This window comes from Haliotis asinina, chromosome 1, assembly GCF_037392515.1.
Source record: "Haliotis asinina isolate JCU_RB_2024 chromosome 1, JCU_Hal_asi_v2, whole genome shotgun sequence".
Lineage (NCBI taxonomy): Eukaryota > Metazoa > Mollusca > Gastropoda > Lepetellida > Haliotidae > Haliotis > Haliotis asinina.
Genome location: NC_090280.1, coordinates 88,556,102 through 88,580,388, shown reverse-complemented (window position 1 = coordinate 88,580,388; position 24,287 = coordinate 88,556,102). Strand labels below are relative to the sequence as shown.

General features: G+C 41.6%; 1 protein-coding gene across 2 annotated transcripts; it reads left to right on the top strand.

The window, feature by feature from the left end:
* The first annotated feature begins 1,546 nt into the window (after positions 1–1,546).
* LOC137254908 (equilibrative nucleobase transporter 1-like) lies at positions 1,547–14,291 on the top strand. 2 transcript variants are annotated; one of them, XM_067792562.1, is made up of 11 exons: positions 1,547–1,699; positions 2,763–3,268; positions 3,601–3,647; positions 3,916–3,992; positions 4,767–4,859; positions 7,988–8,168; positions 9,238–9,459; positions 9,913–10,014; positions 10,804–10,990; positions 12,361–12,481; positions 13,009–14,291. In XM_067792562.1, the coding sequence occupies exons 2-11, from the start codon at positions 2,787–2,789 to the stop codon at positions 13,111–13,113; spliced, it is 1,617 nt and encodes a 538-aa protein (XP_067648663.1). In that variant the 5' UTR covers positions 1,547–1,699; positions 2,763–2,786; the 3' UTR covers positions 13,114–14,291. The 2 variants fall into 2 exon arrangements, with proteins under 2 accessions (XP_067648663.1, XP_067648664.1); XM_067792563.1 differs by having other exon boundaries at positions 1,608–1,729; positions 13,009–14,287.
* The last annotated feature ends 9,996 nt before the right edge of the window (positions 14,292–24,287 follow it).

The window sequence follows — 24,287 nt, the reverse complement described above, 5'->3', positions numbered from 1 at the left end:
CAATGTGATCAGACCTAATATCCGGGTAGAACTGATCTTCAACAACCCGTAGGTGTAAGTCGTAAAAGGTCATTAACGGGTTCGGGTTGTCAGGCTTCTTGATCTGGTCAATGCACGCCATCGTATCCCTACTTGCGTAGATCGCATTCGTAACCACTCGTGTCATTCCGGCAAGCCGGTTGGCGCCTTCTTGTAGGTCACGGAAAGAGACGAGTTGTTACGAATGGCGTAGATCGATGCTACTGGTGTCAGTCACTTGATTGTCTGACCCAGAGGCAGTTATTTACAGACCGCAGTCATATAGCTGGACGAACTGGGTGTTAAAGAAACGAATACGACGTTATCAGTGTCTCTCACTTTAGATGTACAAATGCTGTCGGAACGGTTACCCTCCTCGCTGTGTGAAATCGACAGTATTCAATAGTAAAATGTAATCATAGTGAATGAGTTAAGGTTTACACATCGTACCCCTCACACGTTGTACAATAATTTTGGGTATCAAACTAGGGTCTTCGGCGTGACGAGCGAACGCTTTAACCACTAGGCTACCCGACCGTCACAAATGCAATTATGAAAGTTTATGTTAAAGTACAACCGTCACACGCATTTGAGAAATATTTGAAACTGACTGTTCCTTTTGGTGCATTCCAAGAGTGGCCTCTGTCAAATACGTAATAACCAAATTCAGGGTACACTCGGCGACAACTCGTTAGGACGGTGTGAACAAGGCGTGAAAACTGGGGGGTCCACTGTGGGAAGGGCCGTAGTGTTGTGAGTGAGTTTAGTTTTACGCCGCACTCAGCAATATTCCAGCTAATTGGCGGCGGACAGTAACCAATCGAGTCTGGACCAAGCAATCCAGTGATCAACAGCATGGGCATCGATCTGCACAACTGGGAACCGATGATCTGTGTCAACAAAGCTAGCGAGGCTGACCACCTTAGCCCGTTAGTCGCCCCTTGCGACAATCACAGTCGCCGTTTATGGCAAGCATGGGTAGCTGAAGACCTATTCTACCCCGGGACCTTCACGGGTGTCACAGCGCTGTAATTTACGTTTAGTAGATGTTCAGATGTGCTTGGGTGCTGAATATTTAGTAAAAAATTCTCTAATGTTGTACTTCGTGGAAAGTTATGCAATTTACCGAACATCAAACATTTCCCCCCGCTCGTTACCACTGGCAGTTGTACATTTTAACCGTGAATGGCTCGTTAAACAAACAAACAAAGGTGGATGGATGGCTGTTAAAAATGAACGTGGCAATAGTACAGATTTCAGCTATGCAGAGTTTACCGTTATTCAGTATGCACACCGGTCCTGGTCCCCTGATAAAATACATAAATAAAAACCCACAGTAGACCAAAGTCTCTCCCTATGTCAACACAACTTCATATGCTGAACCAGGACAACCTTAAACGTGCCCAGTGTGAACTCTTAACACCGCCAAGGGCCCTGAATCTGTATAAGTGACGCGGACATGTCATTCACCGATAATGTTACCCGACCCTTAAACGCACGAATATGGACGGACCATGTATGACTATGTATGTCAAGGCGACGGTGTGGGGCTGAAAGCAGAGCGCTGTTTGTATCCATGTTCAGGGAGCGAGTTGGTATTAGAATGGAGGTGTAACTGCACAACGTGAAATCCTTGCTCCTGTAACGGAGATTACACCGCCCTTGGAGGACCCCCGTGCAGGTAGGCACTGAACATTGGAACTTTGCAGAGGTACGGTGTGTTTATTATATGTGCTGACTACTGCTTGGATACAGTAAAGGTACATTTTCTTAGCTGACGTGTGCATGACGCTTACATGCACTGATATACATGTCGGTGTTGCGAGAGCATGCTGATTAATGAGATGTGAATTGTATTTTAATAACCCACTTCTCATTTCTAATCTGCCTTCTCCTGTTGCTGATATCACTCGTCTTCTTTATCTCTCGCATGTTATATCTCGTCATGTCTGTCTCTCATTCTTTCTCTCTCACCTGTGTCGCTCTCCTTAATCTCACTTCCAAACACTCACACAATGTCTACTTTTGTTGACAACAGTACACATGACAATTACCTAACCGCGAGGAGCACCTCTCCATCCCTTCCAACTCTCTAATCTCTCCCTCCCACCTTCCCAATCTCTTATTTATTTCCCTCTCTCACCTCTTTCTCTCCCTTACTTCTTTCGCTCTGCATCTGTCTTTCCTGCTCTCTCTCACCTTTTGTTCTTTCTTTTAATTGCCACTCTCCCCTTTATTCCATTTACAATCTCTTACTTTCTCGCATCTCCTACTTTCGTCTTTATCTCGTTCATCTCTTTCTCCCACCTCTCTTTGTCTCACCCTTTCCGAATTTCTCTCTTCCTTTCTCCTTTTTCTCTCATCTGCCTCGCCTGTCTACTTCCCACCACCTCTGTCATTTTTCACCACACTCTTCAAATCACCCACCTATTCCTCTCTCTCTTCCCTGTTTCTCTCGTCATCTCTTTCTTTCTCTCATCTCTTTCTCTCTCACCCCTTTTCTTTCACCCCCATAACACCTCCTTTTCTGTCTCGCTGCTTTTTGCTCACCTCTTTCTCTCTCCACCTCTTTCCCAAATCCCTCTCTCTCCACTGTTTCGGTCCTCTAATCCTCCCTCCTCTCTTCGCTCTCATAGACTCTTCCTCCCATCCCCCCTGTTCTCCTCTCTCACTCGTCTTCATATTTTCTTTCTCGACCGTTATCTCGATATCGTTTTGAATAATTTTAACCATTTCTCATTCAGTTTACTGTCTGGAAATTCGGAACAATGCTAGACCCTCATAGGTACCGTCTTCTTGTGGCAACGTGGGCAGTGGTGGAGACGTCCTTGTTTGGCGGAGTCATGTACGGATGGCCGTCTCTTGTCTACATCCTCAAGGAGGAAGGACTATATGCTCATCTATGTACAAGAAACTCTTCGCATAACTCTCACAGCATGACTAATGGTTCAAGCTTGTTACATATAATAGAATCAACATCCCCGTCATACGTACAACACAAGAGTCAGACATATTCAAAATATCACAGCGCAACTCGAGAACAGTCTATGAACCAGAGTGTAAAGGATTTTAAAGACAATTCCACGGAAACGTCGGAAGGATTCCGTAATGGAAGTGTGAAATGCAAAGCCCAGGATTCAATGATTGCTTTAGGACAGACGATTTCCGGTAGTGTGTGTTTCATAGGAACACTTCTGATTGGCCAAATTCATACACGGATTGGAACCAAGCGTCTTCGAATAGGAATTTGGTAAATTGGTTTTTAAAAATCTCGATATGTGACAAATGAAAAAGAAATTACAGCAGTCTATTATACAACATAAGACGATTAAACCGAATTTTAACGCAAGCGTCTATACTCCCACTGTCCTTTTATGGGCGCCTGAAGCATTTAACGATGATAAAATATTTACCTTGACATAAGGATAAGCGAACACTGGAGAACCTGAAAAAGCTCACAATCGGTTCTCTTTCTGTACTCGACACGGTATTATTAGTATATGTAGATCTATGGGAACACCGTGACGATATCTCACAGCAATTAACTGCGCTTGGCAATTAACTCTCAACTACATATTTCAGGGTCCTGTTTGTCTTCGGCTGTCTATGTGTGGCCTTCGTGACGAATGGTGGGTGATGAATAATCAGTCAAAACACAAACAATGCAAAAATAGTTTTTTGAACGTGTGCTTTTAATATAAAATAAACCAACACCACGAAAGAATGTTACTTACAAGAGCACCGACAATAATTAATGGTGTAGCGCATCATGACTGTAAAATGGACTTGGATAAAGATGAAACGAACTGAATATGAACGATGTATCGTGTTAAGTATGGAAACTCGCTTTTTAAGAAATGATAAAGCATTTCTGCTGTTGACATGATATTATTTCAGAGACTGCTTGGTTGGTATTCGTTGGATACTGGACACTCAACGTAGCGGGACTGGGTCTCCTCGTCACGAATATACAGGTAGATAACTAGAGCTGAAGGTTATACGAATATACAGGTATACAGCTAGAGCTGAAAGTTTTACGGATATACAGGTAGATAGAGCTGAAGACTTCGCGGATATACAGGTAGATAGTTGGATCTGAAGGTTATACGAATATACAGGTAGACAGCTAGAGCTGAAGGATTTACGGATATACAGGTAGATAGAGCTGAAGACTTCGCGGATATACAGGTAGATAGCTAGAGCTGAAGTCTTCGCGGATATACAGGTAGACAGCTAGAGCTGAAGGTTATACGACTATACAGGTAGACAGCTAGAGCTGAAGGTTTTACGAATATAAAGATAGTTACTTAGAATTGAAGATTTCTCACGATTATACAGTTCGAGCTGTGGACTTCTGAAAACGATAAGCGTTGCTAGTTTTCATCACAGGTTCCGCATGACGAATGTACAGTCAGATTGTTTAAACCGTAAGATTTTTATGACGAGTCAACAGGCAGGTAGATCTACAGGTAGATAATTGATAATGACGTTTGTCTCGACAAACGTGAGACTGTGATATTATTCTTTACAGTGATATATACAGTTTGAGAGTTGGACCTGTATGTAGAGAGCTGGATCTAAAGGTCTCTATTGAAACGATCAAAGAAGCCCAGCGAGTGATGACGAATATTAAGACCTAGGCATATGTGGAGGAAGGCATTTTCTATTTGAAAAAAAAATAACTGCGCTAAAAGAGTTTATCTTGCACATTCATTCAACTACCCACTGTTTCGTTTTATGTCCTTCAGGTGTCGTATCTGTTCTCCAAAACAAGCGGCACTGTGACATCCCTCATCTCTGGAGGCTACGACTTCGCCGGGTCCGTAATGCTCTTCATCAAGGCACGTAACTCTGCAGCGCTCCACATAAGAATCTACTTTCATTTTTGTATGCTATTAACCGTCACTGTGCATGGCCTCCCGGTGTCGTCCTGTGCGGACCTGGGTTAGAACTGGTCTTCAGCAACCCATGCTTGTAAGAAACGACTGACGGGATCTAGTGGTCAGGCCTGCTGATCTGTTTAATGCATGTCATCGCATCTCAGTTGTGCCAGTGCTCAATTAAATGATCATTATATTCATCACCGGATTGTCTGAGCCAGACTCAATTATTTTCAGCATATAGGTAGACAAATTGCTTAGAACGGCGTTAAGCAACGAACAAACCAACAAAGATCGGATAACCCGACAGTCGGTTGGCATTGGTGACGCACTCAGAATATTCAGAAACAAGCAATTTCATGACTGCTGCTTTTGGGTTCATGTCATCAGTTCTCAATTGCGCAGATCAATGCTCATATTGTTGATCACTGGATTGTCAGGTCCAGACTCGATTATTTACAGACCGCCGCCATATAGCTGGAATAGTACTGAGTGCGGCGTAAAACTCAACTCACTCTTTCACTCTTTTGTGTTCTGTGTACGCACTCACCCTTTGTCCATTCAGTTGTCAAATGTTTTACTGAATAACATTGAAAGGCTTGCCATACTTATACACAGCACTTAGACGCAATTTAAAAATCCTATGTTTTCTTTTACAAACAGGGGAAAAACACTATAAAATATCACGAGTGTCAGAGTTGTTGTTGTCGAGATATATTAGTATTTTTGTGTGTGTAAGTACAGTCGACGACACCCCACTAAAACACAGCTCATTTTACAGCTGGGGCGGTGGGGCAGCCCAGTGATTAAAGCTTTCACTCGTAACGTAGAATGCACGGGTCGATTCACCAAATGGGTAAAATGTGTAAAGCCCATTTCTGGTGTTTGCAAGCCGTAATATTGCTGGAATATTGCTAAAAGCGGCGTAAAACCGAACTCATTCACCCACCTATTTTACAGGTTTACAGTTTGAATATGCAAGGAAACCGTCTTCAGTGAGTAAATTAATCACAGAAAATCATTCATAACACGAAGAGGATGAATAGCAGTATTTAAATAAAGAAACGTGATTAACGCCATGCAAATGCACGTTGCTTAGATTTTCGAAGCTCTCCTAGCACTAAGATCGTCGCAAGTCAATGCTAATGTATCTTAGCGCTAACAGAGTTTCGAAAATCTAGGCACTGCCTCACAAGTGAACCAATAGCTTTATTTAAGCAAACTGCATAAACCTAAACAACCTAAATTTAAACGTGGTAGGATATGAATGGTAATATTGTGGTAGATATTTTGTCCTTAAATCAGTTTAGTAAGGTCTTAGCAGCAAATGGTGTAACTCATCTTCGATTACATGTAATGCACAAAGTACAGTCTGTTTTCTCTTGGAATATTAAGATATAATTGCACGAACTAAGACAACATGGGCGTCTAATATTAGAAACCTTTATTTTTCCATGCTTTTGGATTTGTGTGGTCGAACCCAACTGTTGGTAATATGAATCTATTTCTTAAGCAATTTCGAGAACATCTGTTAGCATGTATCATCAAGAATGACATTCGTGTCTAGACAATAATTCAACATGTCATTTGTATAGATCACATAAGAGCTTAATTCAACCAGAACTGTATCTGTCTATATTGACATCTAGAAATATCAGACGCACACATTTGTCGATTCTCGGTTGGGTTTATTAGACTTATCAGTAAATAAGGGCAGACGACTTTCAACACAGAGACGTTTAAGGATATGTCCATATGTCCATTATGTTACTCGGTCATAGAAGATGGAAATCACTTCACTTTTTGGCTGCCACATTATGCAGATTTAAGCAAAATATATGTAACAAATAACTACCTATCAAAATTTCCTTCAACTGCCGTTATTTCCATTCTGTCCCCCAAACTGAAAATGTAATACGTAATCATGTCCTCTATGTAAAACATGCTGTTATTTTTAGAAGCACTATCTTATCTGAACTGTAATTTCTAACGCGAAATGTCTGTAAGGTGCTGATAATATGCTTGTATTACTTGCATGTGAGCGGGAGGCCTTAAGTACAACAAATACCGTTGTCTTTGTCCTAAACGAGGATAACACCATGTGAAGAGCATCTAAGTCTGGTTAATAAAACGAGACATTTAGTTAAGCAACGAACAAACCAACAAAGATCGGATAACCCGACAGTCGGGTGGCATTGGTGACGCACTCAGAATATTCAGAAACAAGCAATTTCATGACTGCTGCTTTTGGGTTCATGTCATCAGTTCTCAATTGCGCAGATCAATGCTCATATTGTTGATCACTGGATTGTCAGGTCCAGACTCGGTTATTTACAGACCGCCGCCATATAGCTGGAATAGTACTGAGTGCGGCGTAAAACTCAACTCACTCTTTCACTCTTTTGTGTTCTGTGTACGCACTCACCCTTTGTCCATTCAGTTGTCAAATGTTTTACTGAATAACATTGAAAGGCTTGCCATACTTATACACAGCACTTAGACGCAATTTAAAAATCCTATGTTTTCTTTTACAAACAGGGGAAAAACACTATAAAATATAATGAGTGTCAGAGTTGTTGCCCTCCCCCCCTCCAAATATTCTCGAATATATTAGTATTTAGAGCATCTAAATCTGGTTAATAAAACGAGACATTTTCTGAAATTAATATCGTGGAGGTATTGCTCTGTAATTAAAACAGATTTAAAATTACTTGTAAAATTGTGAATTTGTCTGACGGTACATATCTTGGAATCCTTGAGATAAAGCAATATAAACTGACTATGGGGAGGTAATCGTTTGTGACAGAAATACATCACTAATACCACAATTGTTTGGTAATTATGTACATATATATAAATTTCTGACATTCGTTACTCAATTTGAATTACCGCTAGGGTCAAACATACACACCATGTTACACCATTTCCTGGGAAGTCTTGACACAGGCGCATGTTCAAATTAAATGGAATTCTCCCTTCCTATCAATCTCTCACTTGGGTACAGTGTTTGAAACTCATTTCTGGTGTCCTCCGCCGTGACATTGCTGGAATGTTCCTATAGTGGCGTAAAACTCACCCTTATATTGCAGTTTGCCTACGAAGCAGGTGCGTCACTCAAGCTCACCCATCTGGTCTTGGCCGGAGTGAGTGTGATGACCGTCATCAGCGCCATCTGCTGGATGCCGTCGGGAATATTCAAGAAGAATTACCAAGCAGCGCCACCTGACGGCCAGGATCAGGAACAGGAAGCGCAGCCATTCAAGGTCGAAGGTGAGTTCTTCTCTCTGTTCACATGAATCAGGGGCGGTGGGGTAGCCTAGTCGTTAAAGCGTTGGCTCGTCACCCTGAAGACCCGGTTTCGATTCCCGACATGAGTACTAACTCACTCATTGGAACCAATGAGACTCATGCATACAGAACAGCGTCTCCTCAGGTTTAAGGTGCCCTCTAGCCACCATTTAAACTGGGTTTGATGATATGTCTTACAAGGATTAAAATGCATCACTTCACCGCACATAAATCACCGTTCAGTTGAAATTGTGTAGAAAGGACCATGCTCTGTCAGACTATAAAAAAAATTCAGATTACGCTCGGAAATCGGCATTCGTTTTAAAGGAGTTTCAAGGTCAAATTACAACGCCACGTCTTGACTGCACAGACCAGGTCTGAGAGAGACTGGACTTTGACCCAGGAAATATGACGTCGGGTCCATGCTTTGTCGTCATCATGGCTGTCAACGTCTCCGTTATCCAAACTATTCACCTGGTTGTATAGACATTTCCTTTCTCTAAACTGAAGCAAAAACTCATATACTAAAGTGTGTATCTGCGGACGAGTTATGCATGTTTGAAGATGCAACATATTTGCAACTGATTTTCTGGTTATGCGTTTCTTTTTGTGAATAGTATTTGTTAGTTTCATTGCGACTACTGATTGCCTACGCTGACAGGGTTGTTTACGTTCAACCTTTACATTGCGCCATGGTTATATCCGTGATATGGTTGGGTATCGATCACGGGACAGTTCAGTGGTTCGGCAACTTTCCTTGTAATAATTTGAACTAAAAATTGAAATCAGAAAGTCAAATATATATAATGCAAACGGATATCCAGTCTTGACTATCCTCATAACAGATTCCATTTCATATAAAATATATAATAGCTGCGATGCAATTGGTGCTCAGTTTAAGCTAGAATGACGAATGAATAAAGTGTGTTGATGTGTCTGTCGTACCGCATGGCAATGACATAGACAGTTGTCAGACAACACGAATGAAAGTGTAACAATGCAGTTTCTAGTCCATGCGTGCAAGTGACTGACACTGGTGACTACATTTCAGACAGCAAGAAAGATGAATGCCGCCAGGAGGAAAACAATCAGCTTCATCCGTCCGAAGGAGGTACCCCAGAGGAGAATATTCCGGGGGTTAAGACATACCTGTTGTCCCCACTTTACCTGTTCCACCTTCTGTGGTACAACATCCTACAGCTCAGGTTCATCAACTTTACCTCTCTCCTGAACCCCTACCTCACCTACATCACACAGGGCAACACACAACAGGGTAGGGGTTATGGAATATTTAAGTATGTGTAAGTGTTCAATATTTTTTTTCAGGAAAACCTAGAAATAGGCTTTTCATAGGCTTGTGAAAGAAAATTTTGAACGCAAATAATGAGCTAATACGGTTCGTATTTTCGAATTTTGCTCCTTGTGGGCATTTTCTTTTCAACCCGGTAAATGTTAGAATACAAAACTGATAAATGATAAATATTATTACATATTATGTATGTGCGCGCGCGTGTGTGTGTAGGTGTGCCTATGTGCTTCATGCATTAGCTCAACCATTTTTCAGTGTCTCTTCACAGGTGCACGTAGCTGTATTTTTTATCAATTGTATGATTGCTTCCCGTTCATTGGTCGTTGACCTTTTTGACTTCGAACGGTTATTGTCATAATAGTTAATAGTCCAGCATGCCCAAGTCTTTGCTGACAAGCCAAAACATTGTTGTTCCAGTCAGTCATTTCACCAACGTATTCCTGTACGCCACCATGTTTGGTTACGTCACTTCCTGTCTGAGTGGCATCGTGTACGACATGCAGAAGGCCAAATATAAAGGTCAGTGCGTTCGAATAGTATTATATGACGCCAATCTCATGTTCAGAGTGTGAATCGGGTAGTTGTTGTCTTCCAAGATTAGATTTCATTTACGCACTATAAATACCTTTTGTCAATTATGGGCACATAGAAAGTTGTAAGAACCTGAATCCAGAAAATTTTCTTACGAGTAACAACTCTATTTCTTTTCACAAGGAGGGGCGGTGGGGTAGCCTAGTGGTTAAAGTGTTCGCTCGCCACGCCGTCGACCCGGATTCGATTCCCCACATGGGTACAATGTGTGAAGCCCATTTTCTGGTGTTCCCCGCCGTGGAATATTGCTAAAAGCAGCGTAAAACTTTTCTCACTCACTCACTCTTGTCACAAGGCGCATAGCTGACTGCTTATAAAGAATATTTCAAATGAGACTGGATGTGTTCAGTCGCTGTCTTTCGGAAACATGAGGATATACTGTTCACATAACCCTCGGGGTTCTGGGGTAGCATAGTGGTTAAAGCATTCGCTCGTCACATGGATGTGAGTAAGTTTTACGCCGCACTCCAGCTCTATGGCGGCGGTCTGTAAATAATCGAATTTGGACCAGACAATCCAGTGATCAACAGGATGAGCATCAATCTGCGTTTTGGGAAGTGATGGTCATACCTAAGACCCGAGTTCGATTCCCTACATGGGTATAATGTTTGAAACCCCTTTCTGGTGTCTCTTGTCGTGATATTGCTGGATTACTGCTAAAAGCGGTGTAAACCTATACTCATTCACTTACGGAAACCTTTCCTGTTTTGCATGTAGCCTCGACGCCTTTGAAACGGGAACTCTTGCCAGCTGTTGTACCGTTGTGTCTGGCGTCCCTGATTGGCGTCCTCCTGTCAGTCCTCATATTCGTCCCCTACCTGGAAGTCCTGTACGCCATCTTTATCCTAACCACAGCGTACAGATCGTTCCTGTACAGCATAGCAGCGTCCTTCGTCAGCCAGGTGTAAGTATATTTTGACAAACTGCATGGAACACATGATTCTCACGTGAGAGTGACCGTTTTGATACTCTGTTGTACTGTTGTCAGGCAGAAAAGAACACTAATTATGCAGTACATCCAGGGGTATGGCTCACACTACCTGTGCAGCACACCCAGGTGTACATCTTACACTAACTGTACAGTATAACCGGGTGAATGTATCACACTACCTGTACAGCACATCCAGCTGTATGTCTCACACTACCTGTGCAGCACACCCAGGTGTACATCTTACACTAACTGTACAGTATATCCGGGTGAACGTATCACACTACCTGTACAGCACATCCAGCTGTATGTCTCACACTACCTGTGCAGCACACCCAGGTGTACATCTTACACTAACTGTACAGTATATCCGGGTGAATGTATCACACTACCTGTACAGCACATCCAGCTGTATGTCTCACACTACCTGTGCAGCACACCCAGGTGTACATCTTACACTAACTGTACAGTATATCCGGGTGAATGTATCACACTACCTATACAGCACATCCAGCTGTATGTCTCACACTACCTGTGCAGCACACCCAGGTGTACATCTTACACTAACTGTACAGTAGATCCGGGTGAATGTATCACACTACCTGTACAGCACATCCAGCTGTATGTCTCACACTACCTGTGCAGCACACCCAGGTGTACATCTTACACTAACTGTACAGCAGATCCGGGTGAATGTATCACACTACCAGTACAACACATCCAGCTGTATGTCTCACACTACCTGTGCAGCACACCCAGGTGTACATCTTACACTAACTGTACAGTATATCCGGGTGAATGTATCACACTACCTGTACAGCACATCCAGCTGTATGTCTCACACTACCTGTGCAGCACACCCAGGTGTACATCTTACACTAACTGTACAGCAGATCCGGGTGAATGTATCACACTACCAGTACAACACATCCAGCTGTATGTCTCACACTACCTGTGCAGCACACCCAGGTGTACATCTTACACTAACTGTACAGAATATCCGGGTGAATGTATCACACTACCTGTACAGCACATCCAGCTGTATGTCTCACACTACCCGTGCAGCACACCCAGGTGTACATCTTACACTAACTGTACAGTAGATCCGGGTGAACATCTCACACTACCTGTACAGCACATCCGGGTGTATGTCTCACACTACCTGTGCAGCACATCCAGGTGTACATCCTACACTTATTATGCAGTACATCCAGAGGTATGTCTTACAGGTGTGTACAGATCACTACTGCCTTTATTTCCAACATTTCAATCATCGAATAACACTACCATGGATTCAACAAATTGTAACAAATATCCGCGGTAACATTGAATGTAATGTATTGCAGGTTTCCCTCTGAACACTTCAGCATCCTGTACACGGTACAGATAATCTCAGGAGGTTTCCTGTCCTTCCTACAGTACGCCCTGTATTACTGGTCGTATGCCTACGATGGGGCGTACACGCACGTAAGTACATGTCGCCCTCCCTTTTCTTCAAAACGCCTTGTGGTACTGGTCGTATGCCTACGAAGGGGCGAACACGCACGTACGTACACATAGTCCTCTCCTTCCTACAGTACGCCCTGTATTACTGGTCGTATACTTACGAAGGGGCGCATACGCACATACGTACATAACGTCCTCTTCTTCCTATTGTACGTCTTGTATTACCAGTGATATGTCCACGAAGTGGCGTATACGTATACGTAGGTACGTACATACCGCCCTTTTCTTCCTATAGTAGGCCCTGTATTACTAGTACACATACACCTGCGCCGTTTTTAGCAATATTCCAGCAATATCACGACGGGGGACACCAGCAATGGACTTATCTCACTCCCATGTTGGGAATCTTAAACCTGATTTCGGCGTGTTTGACGAACACTTTAACCACAAAGCTACCCCGCCGCCCCTAAAGTCAGTTAATTTGGTGATATGTGTTGATGACAAGAGTCGGTACCACATTACCAAATGTTTGTTGTCGTCCTCCACAGATGAGTATCCTGATGCTGTGTTTGGTGCTGTTGTCGTTCCTGCACCCCCTCTACATCGTCGTCAAGTGCCGTGGAGATTCAAGCGTCACCGCCAACCATCACTGACTCAAACACAACCTCTACTATCTCAGTCATGCATCCTCACGTGTTTACTTTATCATGTTCCATTCGTTACAACTAGAGCTGTCTATTTTCAAATATATGTAATATTACATTGCAATATGTTGTGATTCTGGTACGCGTATATATTGCGAAAAACTTGCGACAGTGGCACTAAGTGCACATGTCGATCCTATTTTCTACATCATAGGTCCCATAAAATAACAGTCATGATAACAGTACTCATAAAACTAGCTTGCAAAGTCAGGGAGCGATTATGAATACTTTAGTGTCTGTTCATACAATTTATATTATTACAGTAAGCCCTTTGGTCATTGAATAACGAAGGAAAACGTCTGTTGTGAATGAAAGTTTGTGTAAATTTTAATTCAAACCATAAACTTCATAGATGTTCATTTCCAAATATAACGGGTGAAAGAAAAAATATACTACAAGCAAAAAGTAAGAGAACACCTTAAATGTATATGAACTTAGACATGGCGAGGTCATGTAAACTCTAAATTAAATGCAACTTTTGTCTTTTAATGGGTAAATTATACGACCTTTTAGAACTTGCAGTGAAGCAACTGCTTCAATATTGGTTGAGTTTGAGTGAAATGAAACATTGTCGAAAAAGCGAAAAACAGCTGCTAAAACAGAGCGGCGCCATGTTTGATTCAAGCGCCCAAACGCAACAGCCTAATGCATGTGAAGGACCGGCTTCCTATGCCCATTAAGTACATAATATGTTGTATTTATCTTAGAGTATAAATGGCCTCATCACATGTAAGTTTATATATGACTATCAAATTTTAGGGTGTTCCATCCTTTCTGTTTGTAGTACATTACAATCCGTTTGAAAATCGTATTGCGCTATGCCGGTAATGCTGTTTAGGACGAGTTACAACTATGGGAGCCTGTAAGGGGCATTATTGTGTCATCGAGCTTGCTAAAGATAGGTTTCAACATCAACCATAGCTGACAAATAGTCAAGCTATTGAAAGTTTACCTCAAGGAACACAAAACACCCCCACAAACCTGCAATGCAAAGGACAACACTGATTGCCTGCACTCTATATATGATGTGCTCATATGGTTTTCATGAACTATATTTTCAAGATATGGCTCGTTTGTCTGAAATAAAGGACATGTTCTGGTTATAAATATGAAGGAAACCCAAGGTCTATGGATAGTCAGCTTATTTATTGCTGTGACTGCCACGCTGAATGTGCTTGTCGAATGTGCCAAATGTGCTTTGTTGATGTGCATGGAAAAACGTCTGAAGTCACCCGGTTGCCATTGCACTGTTGCAACAACGCAACACTGGTTGTTCGGTGAGTTTACATTCTGATTACAGATTACATTCCATTCTCACTCACTCACTCACTCACTCACTCACCCACTCATCCACTCACTTCTGTAGAAACGATGCTCGCCGACCCTTTTCTTGGTGAAAATACATGTCTATCACAGATGGCAAATTGGACGTGGGCGTCCAACCAGGTGCACCACGTCGACCCCGTGACAACCGCAGGTGCTTCATGCTCGTGGCAACATTTTCATACATAATATGCGTGAATGTGTGTCCTTTCCCGGGTGTGAGACAATTAGTGAAGATGGGACGCATGGATCAAACCTGGGTCATTTCAAATATCAACTGTTTTGGCTCTAGCCACCTTCATGGGACATAGCTTCGGGTGGTTTGCGGGTGGGAAAACATGATGACATCCACACGTGTTGCACATGTTGCTTCCAATCCATAGTAACAACAAACCCACGTGGTCGAAGTACGGGACATGACAAGTGAGTCAGTAAGTTTAGTTTTACGCCGCACTCGACAATATTCCAGCTGTATGGCGGTGGGCTGTAAATAATCGAGTCTGGACCAGATAATCCAGTGATCAACAGCGTGAGTGTCGATCTAACCATCCTGCCCCGTTAGTCGCATCTTACGACAAAAACAGCCGCCTTTCATGGCAAGCATGGGTTGCTGAAGGCCTCTTCTACCCCGGATCTTCATGAGTCTATCACAAGTACCTGCAGCGTGGAAAACTGCCGTAAATCGTGAAAATCGTGATAATCGAGAATCGTAAATCGGGCTTCAAAGCGCCCATGCGTCGAACCTGTTGACGATGTATGTATGTATGCATGCATGTATGTATGAGTTTATGTAAGGAGCAAAAATAATTGAGACAAAATTTGATTCAACGCATTGATTTAATAACTGACATAAATCTATGAAAGACAATGCATTGTTGCATTTTTTATGTTGATAGATTATATTTCTTGTACCTGAATGAAAGGACTAGTTGTTGCATGATGGTCTGCTTGTAAATCTGAGATTCAGTGAGCTAATGCTGCTGCCATGTTGCCTACTGCGGCAACACATCATTCGCTCACTATATGTGTGACGTGTGATGTGTGCTTATGGATAATTGTTTATATTATTTTCTTGCAATGTTTGCTTTGATATTTGTATCATTTGAACGATTAAAAAGAAGCATAAAGATACTCTTGGGTAAAAAGCCCTTTGTCTCAAAAACAATGTTTACCATGGCAATTTGGACATTGCATATCCAGTAACGTGACAATGCCGTCTCTAGGATACCATACACAACAATGAGAAGGAAGGATTTAACTCGAAACATACATTGTCCTATATGTTTTAGTCCAGTCCAGCCATGTATCAAGTGCACGCTTAGTAAGGCATATTGGGAATGGTTTTCACTGCATTTCCTGCTGCATGTGGATATTTAACGCCCCTGTGTGTGTGTGTGTCTGTCTGTCTGTGTGTGTGTGTGTGTGTGTGTGTGTGTGTGTGTGTGTGTGTGCATGCATAACTGTGGATGCGTTCGTGTGCCAACATAAACACACTTTTTCCGACTTACGCGATATTTTGAGACATAGTGACTTAAACACTACAGTTTACTTTGCAGATTTTCTTTCTTTAAGCTTGACAGAAATTTCTCGATTCGCTGAGATTATTTTTGTAGTCTTGTTGCATGAAAGATTCAGAGTGACAACAAATATCTACAAGGTTGTATGACGAAAACTTTCCAGTAGTCAATTTTCCCGTCATGTTGAGCAATATGCCAGCTCCAGCCCTGGTGTGTGCGTTTCGCAACCGTTGAAGGGCAGTCGAGTATGCTCCTTTTACCTGGTTGGTCCTAACTATTTACAGATCACCCTCATACGGCTGTCATATTGCTGAGCGTGGCGTTGAACAAGCAAGCAAGCAAACAAACAAACAATAAAAAAAAAAAAAAAAAAAAGGAAAGAAAAAAAAAAAGAAAAAAAAAATCCCACAACAACAAAACAACCAACCAAACAAACATAAACAAACATGCAATAGTCGGAATTATTCAATATACACCTAGGAAGCAGAATGGTTAACGAACTTTTCAAAGACGGACATCTAGTGAAAGCACCATCACTTCACCGTACCAGCACCAACGCAGGGGATGCAGGTGCACAACTCAGTAGCCCTGTACACGTGCCCGGGTTTTATTCTTGGTTCTGATGGTTTTCAAGAAGGTCAATAATCACTATCTTACATCTCACAATCCTCCCTAAATCAAAAGTTCAAGTTCCAAAACTTTTCTTAAGAGTATGTAAGGGGTGAGTGAGTATGTTTCTACCCCGCTTTTACAATATTCCAGCTATAGCATGGCGGTGGACACCAGAAATGGGCTTCACACATTGTAGTCATATGGAACCCGGGGCTCCAGTGTGACGATCGAACGCTTTAACCACTAGGCTACCCCACTAATCGAATCTGGACCAAACAACCCTGTGATAAACATCAACCTACACAGCTGGGATAAGATGAAATATGTGAAACAAGTCGGCGAGCCTCTTGAAACATGCGAGGGTTGCTGAAGACCAATTCTAACTTGGGTAATCATGGGCAGATACATGATTAAGGAAACCGAGGATCTTCACGGGATGCCAAGTCATGATAATGAAAATGATACGCCAGGTGTTGTATAGAGGCTTATTGAGCAAATTGCTATTATTCAAGGCCAGATAAACCTTAATCACTCTGGCACAAAAGATTTAATATATTTTTCAGGATGGTAAACACTAATTGTTGCTGGGTTTATTATAATTTGATGCTTAAAATTCTCACATCCACAAAATACTGAAAAACCATGAAGTGTCCTTAATTTTACGCACTAAACTCTAAATGGATCTGTTGCACATTTAGTGAAGAAAACATATTACGAGAAGGAATACAAAGTAACTAATAACAAATAATTAAGAAAATGCTTGTCGAACTGACATCTATTAAACGTTGAATCACCGTATACGGCTTAGGCGTTGAAATTGGTACATTGCATTAAAGTCTAAAAGACGTTGTTATACGTCTAAACCAGATTTAAACCTCTTCTAGTCGTCTAATGGATGCCCTGTGCCTGCGTGATTACTATATTTCACTAAACCCATTCGTGCACAACATTTCTGCAACGTTTTAAAAACATGTTATGGAATAGTTTCAACCATGTTATAGCATGATGATTATTAATAACATTTGGAAAAAATTCAATAACATTATGACTTGATAAACATTTTAAGAACGTTCCCAAAACATTTTGATGAAAATGTGTTTGAAAAACCTTTTTGAAACCTTGTGAAAATCTTTGAAACCTTGTTTCGAAAATATTTCGTGCCAGCCGGGTTCATATGCTCGCAAAGGTTGACCAGCAGTCAGACTGCATTTATAGAATAGCGGTTGATAATTTGACGGTATTACAAGTGGTCAGCTTCCATTGTTTAAATGTCAGACTGGAATTATGTGTACACTGAATGGCTGTTATGTAGGGAGAGAGCTTCCGTTATGTAGGGAGAGACTGACCGGAATTAAAGTAGTCAGGAAATGGTCAGATAATATCTCGTGTGAAGTGGTTGTACACGTATGACTGTCACTAGTCCGTGGTTAAATGAACCTAGATTGCCTTTGTGGCTCTTTATATAAATATATTGATTGATCTTTAGCTTTTACGGGTTGGTATAACTGTCAGCATCACTGACATCATGCTTTTGCATCGTCAAACGTGGCAAAACTAGGACAGGTGTATTTGTACCAATATATTCTAAGCTAATGCAATATCTAACAACCAGGCATTTTGAATGGCCTCATCTCTAAGTGCATTGACAAACTCTGGTTTCAAACCCAATGCTACGATGGGCATATAACTTATGAAAACAGTCTTCTAAATACCATCTGTATTCCATATGGTATGAACTAATCTTCATAACACCGCAAGATAGTCATTTCTATCATTTGTCCCCTGATATATCTGTCATATCGAGTCACTGATAATCTTCCTCCAAGTGATAATACCATTGATGGCAAGAAATTGTTCTCTGTTCATTGTCGAATCTCCTCAATGTATTGAAACATTAACATGAACCTTAAAACTCGTAATGTTTTAAAACACACTAAGCAATAACTTCTAGAAAACGCGATCTTATTCCTATCTTAGTTGGGAACTTAATGAGACTGGTACTCGATAAAATATCTACTTACATCGACAACCAATGCAATTATGCTCTTAATATTGATTTGAGTTCAGGCACAAAGTCAAGCATTACCTGGATACTTTCGGTTTCTTCCACTGGCCCAGGGAAACCTTTAGCAGTAGGTATGACATTTCCAAGGTAGCATATAAGTTCCATCCAGGACTTTGGAACCTGAGTGACCAGACCTCATAGCCTCCTGCACCTGACCAAACACACGGGGAAGTTCCAACCAGTGCTTGAGAGTTAACGTAATGCCTCGTTTGTCAGGATAATGTTTTTGCTGTGACAAACACATCAAATCCTACGTCCAAATCACAACGGGGGTCCTGTAACTCTGTCTTATCATCACCCCTCTGTCCCAGGAGTCTGAGCGCTTCATGATCTCCACTGAATAGGAGCACTTGTAGAAATTCATCAAAAGTATGGGGTCCACATTTTGGTAAGATTGCGGTAAGGCTCTGTTGCGGTGTACCTTAATGTCTTGATTTTCCTGCAAAAAATACAGTGTATGCTGTTTAACTACGCAAATTCATGAGAAAAGCACAGCATACTATACTGTAAGAGCTGTGTACATTGCTATACCATGTATTGTATTCAGTACTGTACACCTTACTTAATGGAAAATATAGACATGAAGAATTTGATAATGTAAACACAGCATGTCGGAATGACCTTGGACACCCCTGAATCGCGAAGACAATCAGCGACTGTCAGTGCATTAATTAAACTGTGAACTGTAATATTTCATACAGATGATAAATCAGTCGTGAGTTGTGATTGATAACTGTGACAGTGATTGTATCTGTATCTGTAACACCTGTACACTTGAATCATATGATCCGTAGGAATGAATCCGGATCGATTATCGGATTCTTGGAACTGTCAGATGAATCTCGATATCAACAAAGTTGAAAATAACCCCCCAAATTATTTTCCACAACTAGATACTTAGCGAGCAGTCCAAGTGTTTATAATATCCTGGTTAATTAAAAATCATACAATAAAAATGCCTTATAATGGGGAAAATGAGAATTTAGCTGTGGCATAGCGCTGGAACCCTATCTTGCTTATGAAAGTCAAAATCCTGTCCTATCCCGCTAACCTTGACATGTCTATTTATAGGTGACATAAGGTCACGTGATACGCATACGTCACGTCAGAACATTCACGATGGCGACGGGAAACATGTTGTTACTTGTGCTGAAATTTAGTGTTATACTAACACTTAGTGTTATACTTCACACTCACACGTCACTCATACATACATACATACATACATACATACATACATACATACATACATACATACATACATACATACATACATAAAATCCACAATTCAGTAAAAGGTGGCGCTCATCTTCAATGGTATTTGTATTATGGGAGTTTCTGCAGATTCTATTCTCCAGCGGAATGGTTGGCTTGGCGTAACGACCAGGTTCTCCGTGTAAAGGGAGACAACCACTCCGGAACTTGGTGAGAACTCTTCTTTCTTCTCTGTTCCAAACATAACGGCTAACAGTAGATATAGAGTCATTTCTAGAGTCATCTACGAGTTCTTAGTTTATTACCATTCATTCTTCCGCCATCATGTCATACTTTCTGAGACCACTGCAGGAGATTACGGTTACCGTAGAAACCTCTTAAAAACTGTTTAGAACTGACCTTTAGATTCCTTTAAACTGTGTTACATATACTCATTTAGATTTCATTCTTATAAAATATATCCAAACATAACTTCAGCCTCATAAAAAAATGACACCATAGTTTTATTCAGGTGATAGAGAAAAGGGTAATAATAAGAATTTCAAACCTCAAAAAACACACCAAACATTCATAAATAGGTTGTAATTCACTACGAATGGGCTCGCTATTTACAAACGCAAACCTACACTGATTGGCAAATGTTCCCAGTAATTCGGATTAATTGAAACAGAAAAACATTAATCATAATTGTAAGTACTAGCATGTGTCACACTGCGATCTTGTGCAGTACACCCGAGTAGATACCTGTAACGTTGTGGCCTGATATCTGTTCTCCTGTTACATGTGCAGTGCCGGGATAACAAACATTCATCATGACCCACATAGGTCTGTCAAAATCTACACCTGTAACAGCGGTGTACACTGTGTCATCAGCAGGATTGATAACTAACAGTTTGTTGCTTGCTCCATTCAGTAGAAAACGCAGCCTAAGGAGACAAGTCCGGCCGGCTCTGTTCCTGGTGAGTGGGATGTCCATGAAGAGGCAGCCTGGTGACACAGCATCTCCTTGTGGTTGGAGCATGCAACAACACCTGCACTCAGTCAAGTGAGTTGTCTGACTTTAGTTTCAACAGGGATGGGGGTCAGAGCAGCTTCTAGTATCACCGACTTGTCTGGTATAGTTTCTTTCACAGAGAACCCAATGTTTACTTGATAGAAGTACTGCTGACCGGGGCTTTTTGGGACCATCAGCGGTCCAGAAGCGAGAACTGATGTGGTGCCTTGTATCCGACATCCTGTATCAGGAGAAGCGGTGGTTGGTGGAGTATTGGTGATTACCGATCACGTACGCTTAAATCGCCAATACCAACCATCCCTTCTATATGCAATGTATAGGCTATGTAAATGCTATGTGCTAAACAGTGTACACGACACTTGTGGATATATATTGCACGCGTAGGTAACAACATATGACATCATAAAATAATAAAATATACATAGTAAAACTGCGTCGGTATATTGATCATTTTGAATTGTTGAGAGTAACGAGGTGAAAAGTGTGATTTATTAAGACAAGAATAAACAATCACTCGTCATATTATAGTCTTATCTTTTGAACAAAGTGAGTTGCTTTTACACAGGCGCCTAGATGTGGGTGCATTCCTATCGGCATTGGTAATTCTACACATTTAAATGCTTTCTAGAAATCAACTGTGCAGGATGGCAGTGATTATTCAATCTGTCATTATCACTTAAGCCGTCGATTGAATTATGTTGCAACTGAATTGATCATTTCTCTTACAGCTGCCATGACCATACTACATAACAATTACATTCAACACCCAAAGCCTTTTTGAACCTCACCGAAGAGTTTAAACGATAGGAGATGACTGACAAGAAAGAAGCAGCAATTGTCGTGTGAAATTTGCTTGGAATATGAAGAGTTGTTGCTGTTTTGAGCAGTAATTATCGGATCTGTATGTTTCTATGTTGAAACAATACAACGCACACGATATGCGAATTTGCAAGGTGAAGAGATTCAGAAAGCTTTAGTTATGTCATGAAGCATAAGAAGGCGATTTCCTTGTACTTGAACGAACTACTTCCTTGCTGGTCCGAAACACAGTGGAGTTTGGTGGCTGACACTAACTGGCATCCGATTTACGAGACTAGAAAGTTGTAATTTTGTTCTACCAATTGCAACATGAATACACACTGCCATTTAAAATGTGGTTAAAGACATATTATATCTGGGATTTACTCCTCCTCGAACCCACACCCTTAGAGTCGCCAGAATCGCCAGTAGTCGGCCGTCTAACCCACTGAGCCGCCATTTTTGTGGAGGTCAGGGTGGCTGAGTGGGTTAGATGGTTGAGTGTGGGTGAGCAAGAACTCTGAGTGTTCAAGAACTCTGAACTCTTGGAAGAGTGAGCCTGTCCACAGTCCTTTCACGTAAGACGGGCCCGGGTTCGATTCCTCACTTGGCAGAATTCTGCTTCACAACACACTTAGAACAAACAACGCTTAATGATAACAGTGGTATACCTTGTGAGATCTGGTTCATCAAAACGTAAGGATATATCAGGCAGTGCAGGAGAAGGGAATACATGGGGTTGTGTTGAAGATTTAGATGTATGCAATGGTGATAAGGGAGTGGGTGTGTTTAGTTTGACGCCGCTTTTAGCAATATTCCATCAATATTCATGCAAGGCCACCAGAAATGGGCTTCACACGTTGCACACATGTCAGGAATGGAACCGGGCCCTTTAGAGTGACGAACAGACGCTTTAACCACTCGACTTCCCACTCGACTTCACAAACACCCAGAGTATACGTGAGGCACACTACACACTATAAGGCGTCCATATGTGTAAAGTATTTCCCTGTGATACGCAACTTTGTCCACACATGAAACTTTAATCATCAGATGGTGGGTTTGGTAATATTTTAGTGTCGGTCTGTAGGTAATCGAGTCTCTAGGCTCTAATCGATGACTATACAATCCAGTGACTAAACATCGAACATCACAACTGGGAAACAATGACATGTGTCAACCAAATCAGTGAGCCTGACACCGCGATGCCGTTACGACAAACATGGGTTGTTTGAGATCAGTTCTAAACCTGATTTTCACAGGTTGTTTTGATGGGTAAAGCTATTATTAGCGTACATTCCCTTGGTTACTTAAAGATTTCGACTGGTAAAGTGCGATCCATTATTTGTGGGGTTTCTTTGACACACTGATTGACTGTTGTTTTACTCCGCACTCAGCAGTGTTCCAGATATATGGCGACGGTGTCTAAATGTTTGAGCTAGACAATCCAGTGTGCAAATCGATCTGCGGAATTGGGATACGATGACGTGAAGAGAAACACCAACAGCATGTTCATTGGTCAATGACATTCTGAGATGGAGTGAATCATATTCAACAGATGTAATGATTTTTAATGACCGATATTGTCTTGTACATGTATGTCACTAATATAGTGCCTACTGTGTGTACATACGATTGTATTTATGAGCACGACAACGGGAATAGAGGCTCTCTCTGCAACGGTTTAAGCCCTGAGGATATCCCAGCATTTCACGAGTTGGTTTTGCCGGCTGACGACGATGACACCTACGACTACCGGCAATGAAGCAAGTGATAGTGTTGTTTCTGTGGCTGTGGGTGCCTTGGTAACTCAAGAGCAGACTTCATCTATTTAAATCCCAAACGATCAGGAACACTTCAGTACGTAATAGTGGCATTCCATACACTGAAAAGAGCCTGTCAGCTTATTGGCTATAGATAAAATATGTCCCATAGCTGACTTAACATTAGATGTCCATAGGCCACGGTCGTCAACATTAGATGTCCAGAGGCCACGGTCGTCACAACGGGCACAACACAATCCTGTTTGAGATGAATAAATGTCAATTATCTCGTTATGAAAATAAGGTGTAAGTGTCCCCGAAAGACTGGCGATTGACACGCTGACGGGCACCATCAATGCAACATGTTTTGGTGCACGTCGTTTGTGTGCTCGGAATCGAGAAATCAAGCACTGCTTCGACTTTTGTGCTGTATGCCTCATTGTGTAGGTAAATCTGATGGTTTGAAATATATGCGTACTTTTATGTGACAGATACAGTGATCATTGTTGAATTCGCCTGAAACAAACTTGGTGTATTGCCCTCATTACAACCCTTCACTTATGTATAGTGTCAAGCCCCGGTAGTGACCCTGATGGCAGTTTTTAGCGTTACAAGCCCCTTCGATTCTAGGGATGTGGAGGGGGCAGGGGATGATGAACTTGTGGGATCAGCAGTCTTGTAGATTTTTAAATTATTCTTAGTTATTATGCATTTACATTGTACATGTTTCTCCACAAAGATCATGATTAGCGTCACACCCCTATCCCGCCCCTTTTCCCCAAAGCCACGAACCCCTTAGTCTCTGTTACACGCTC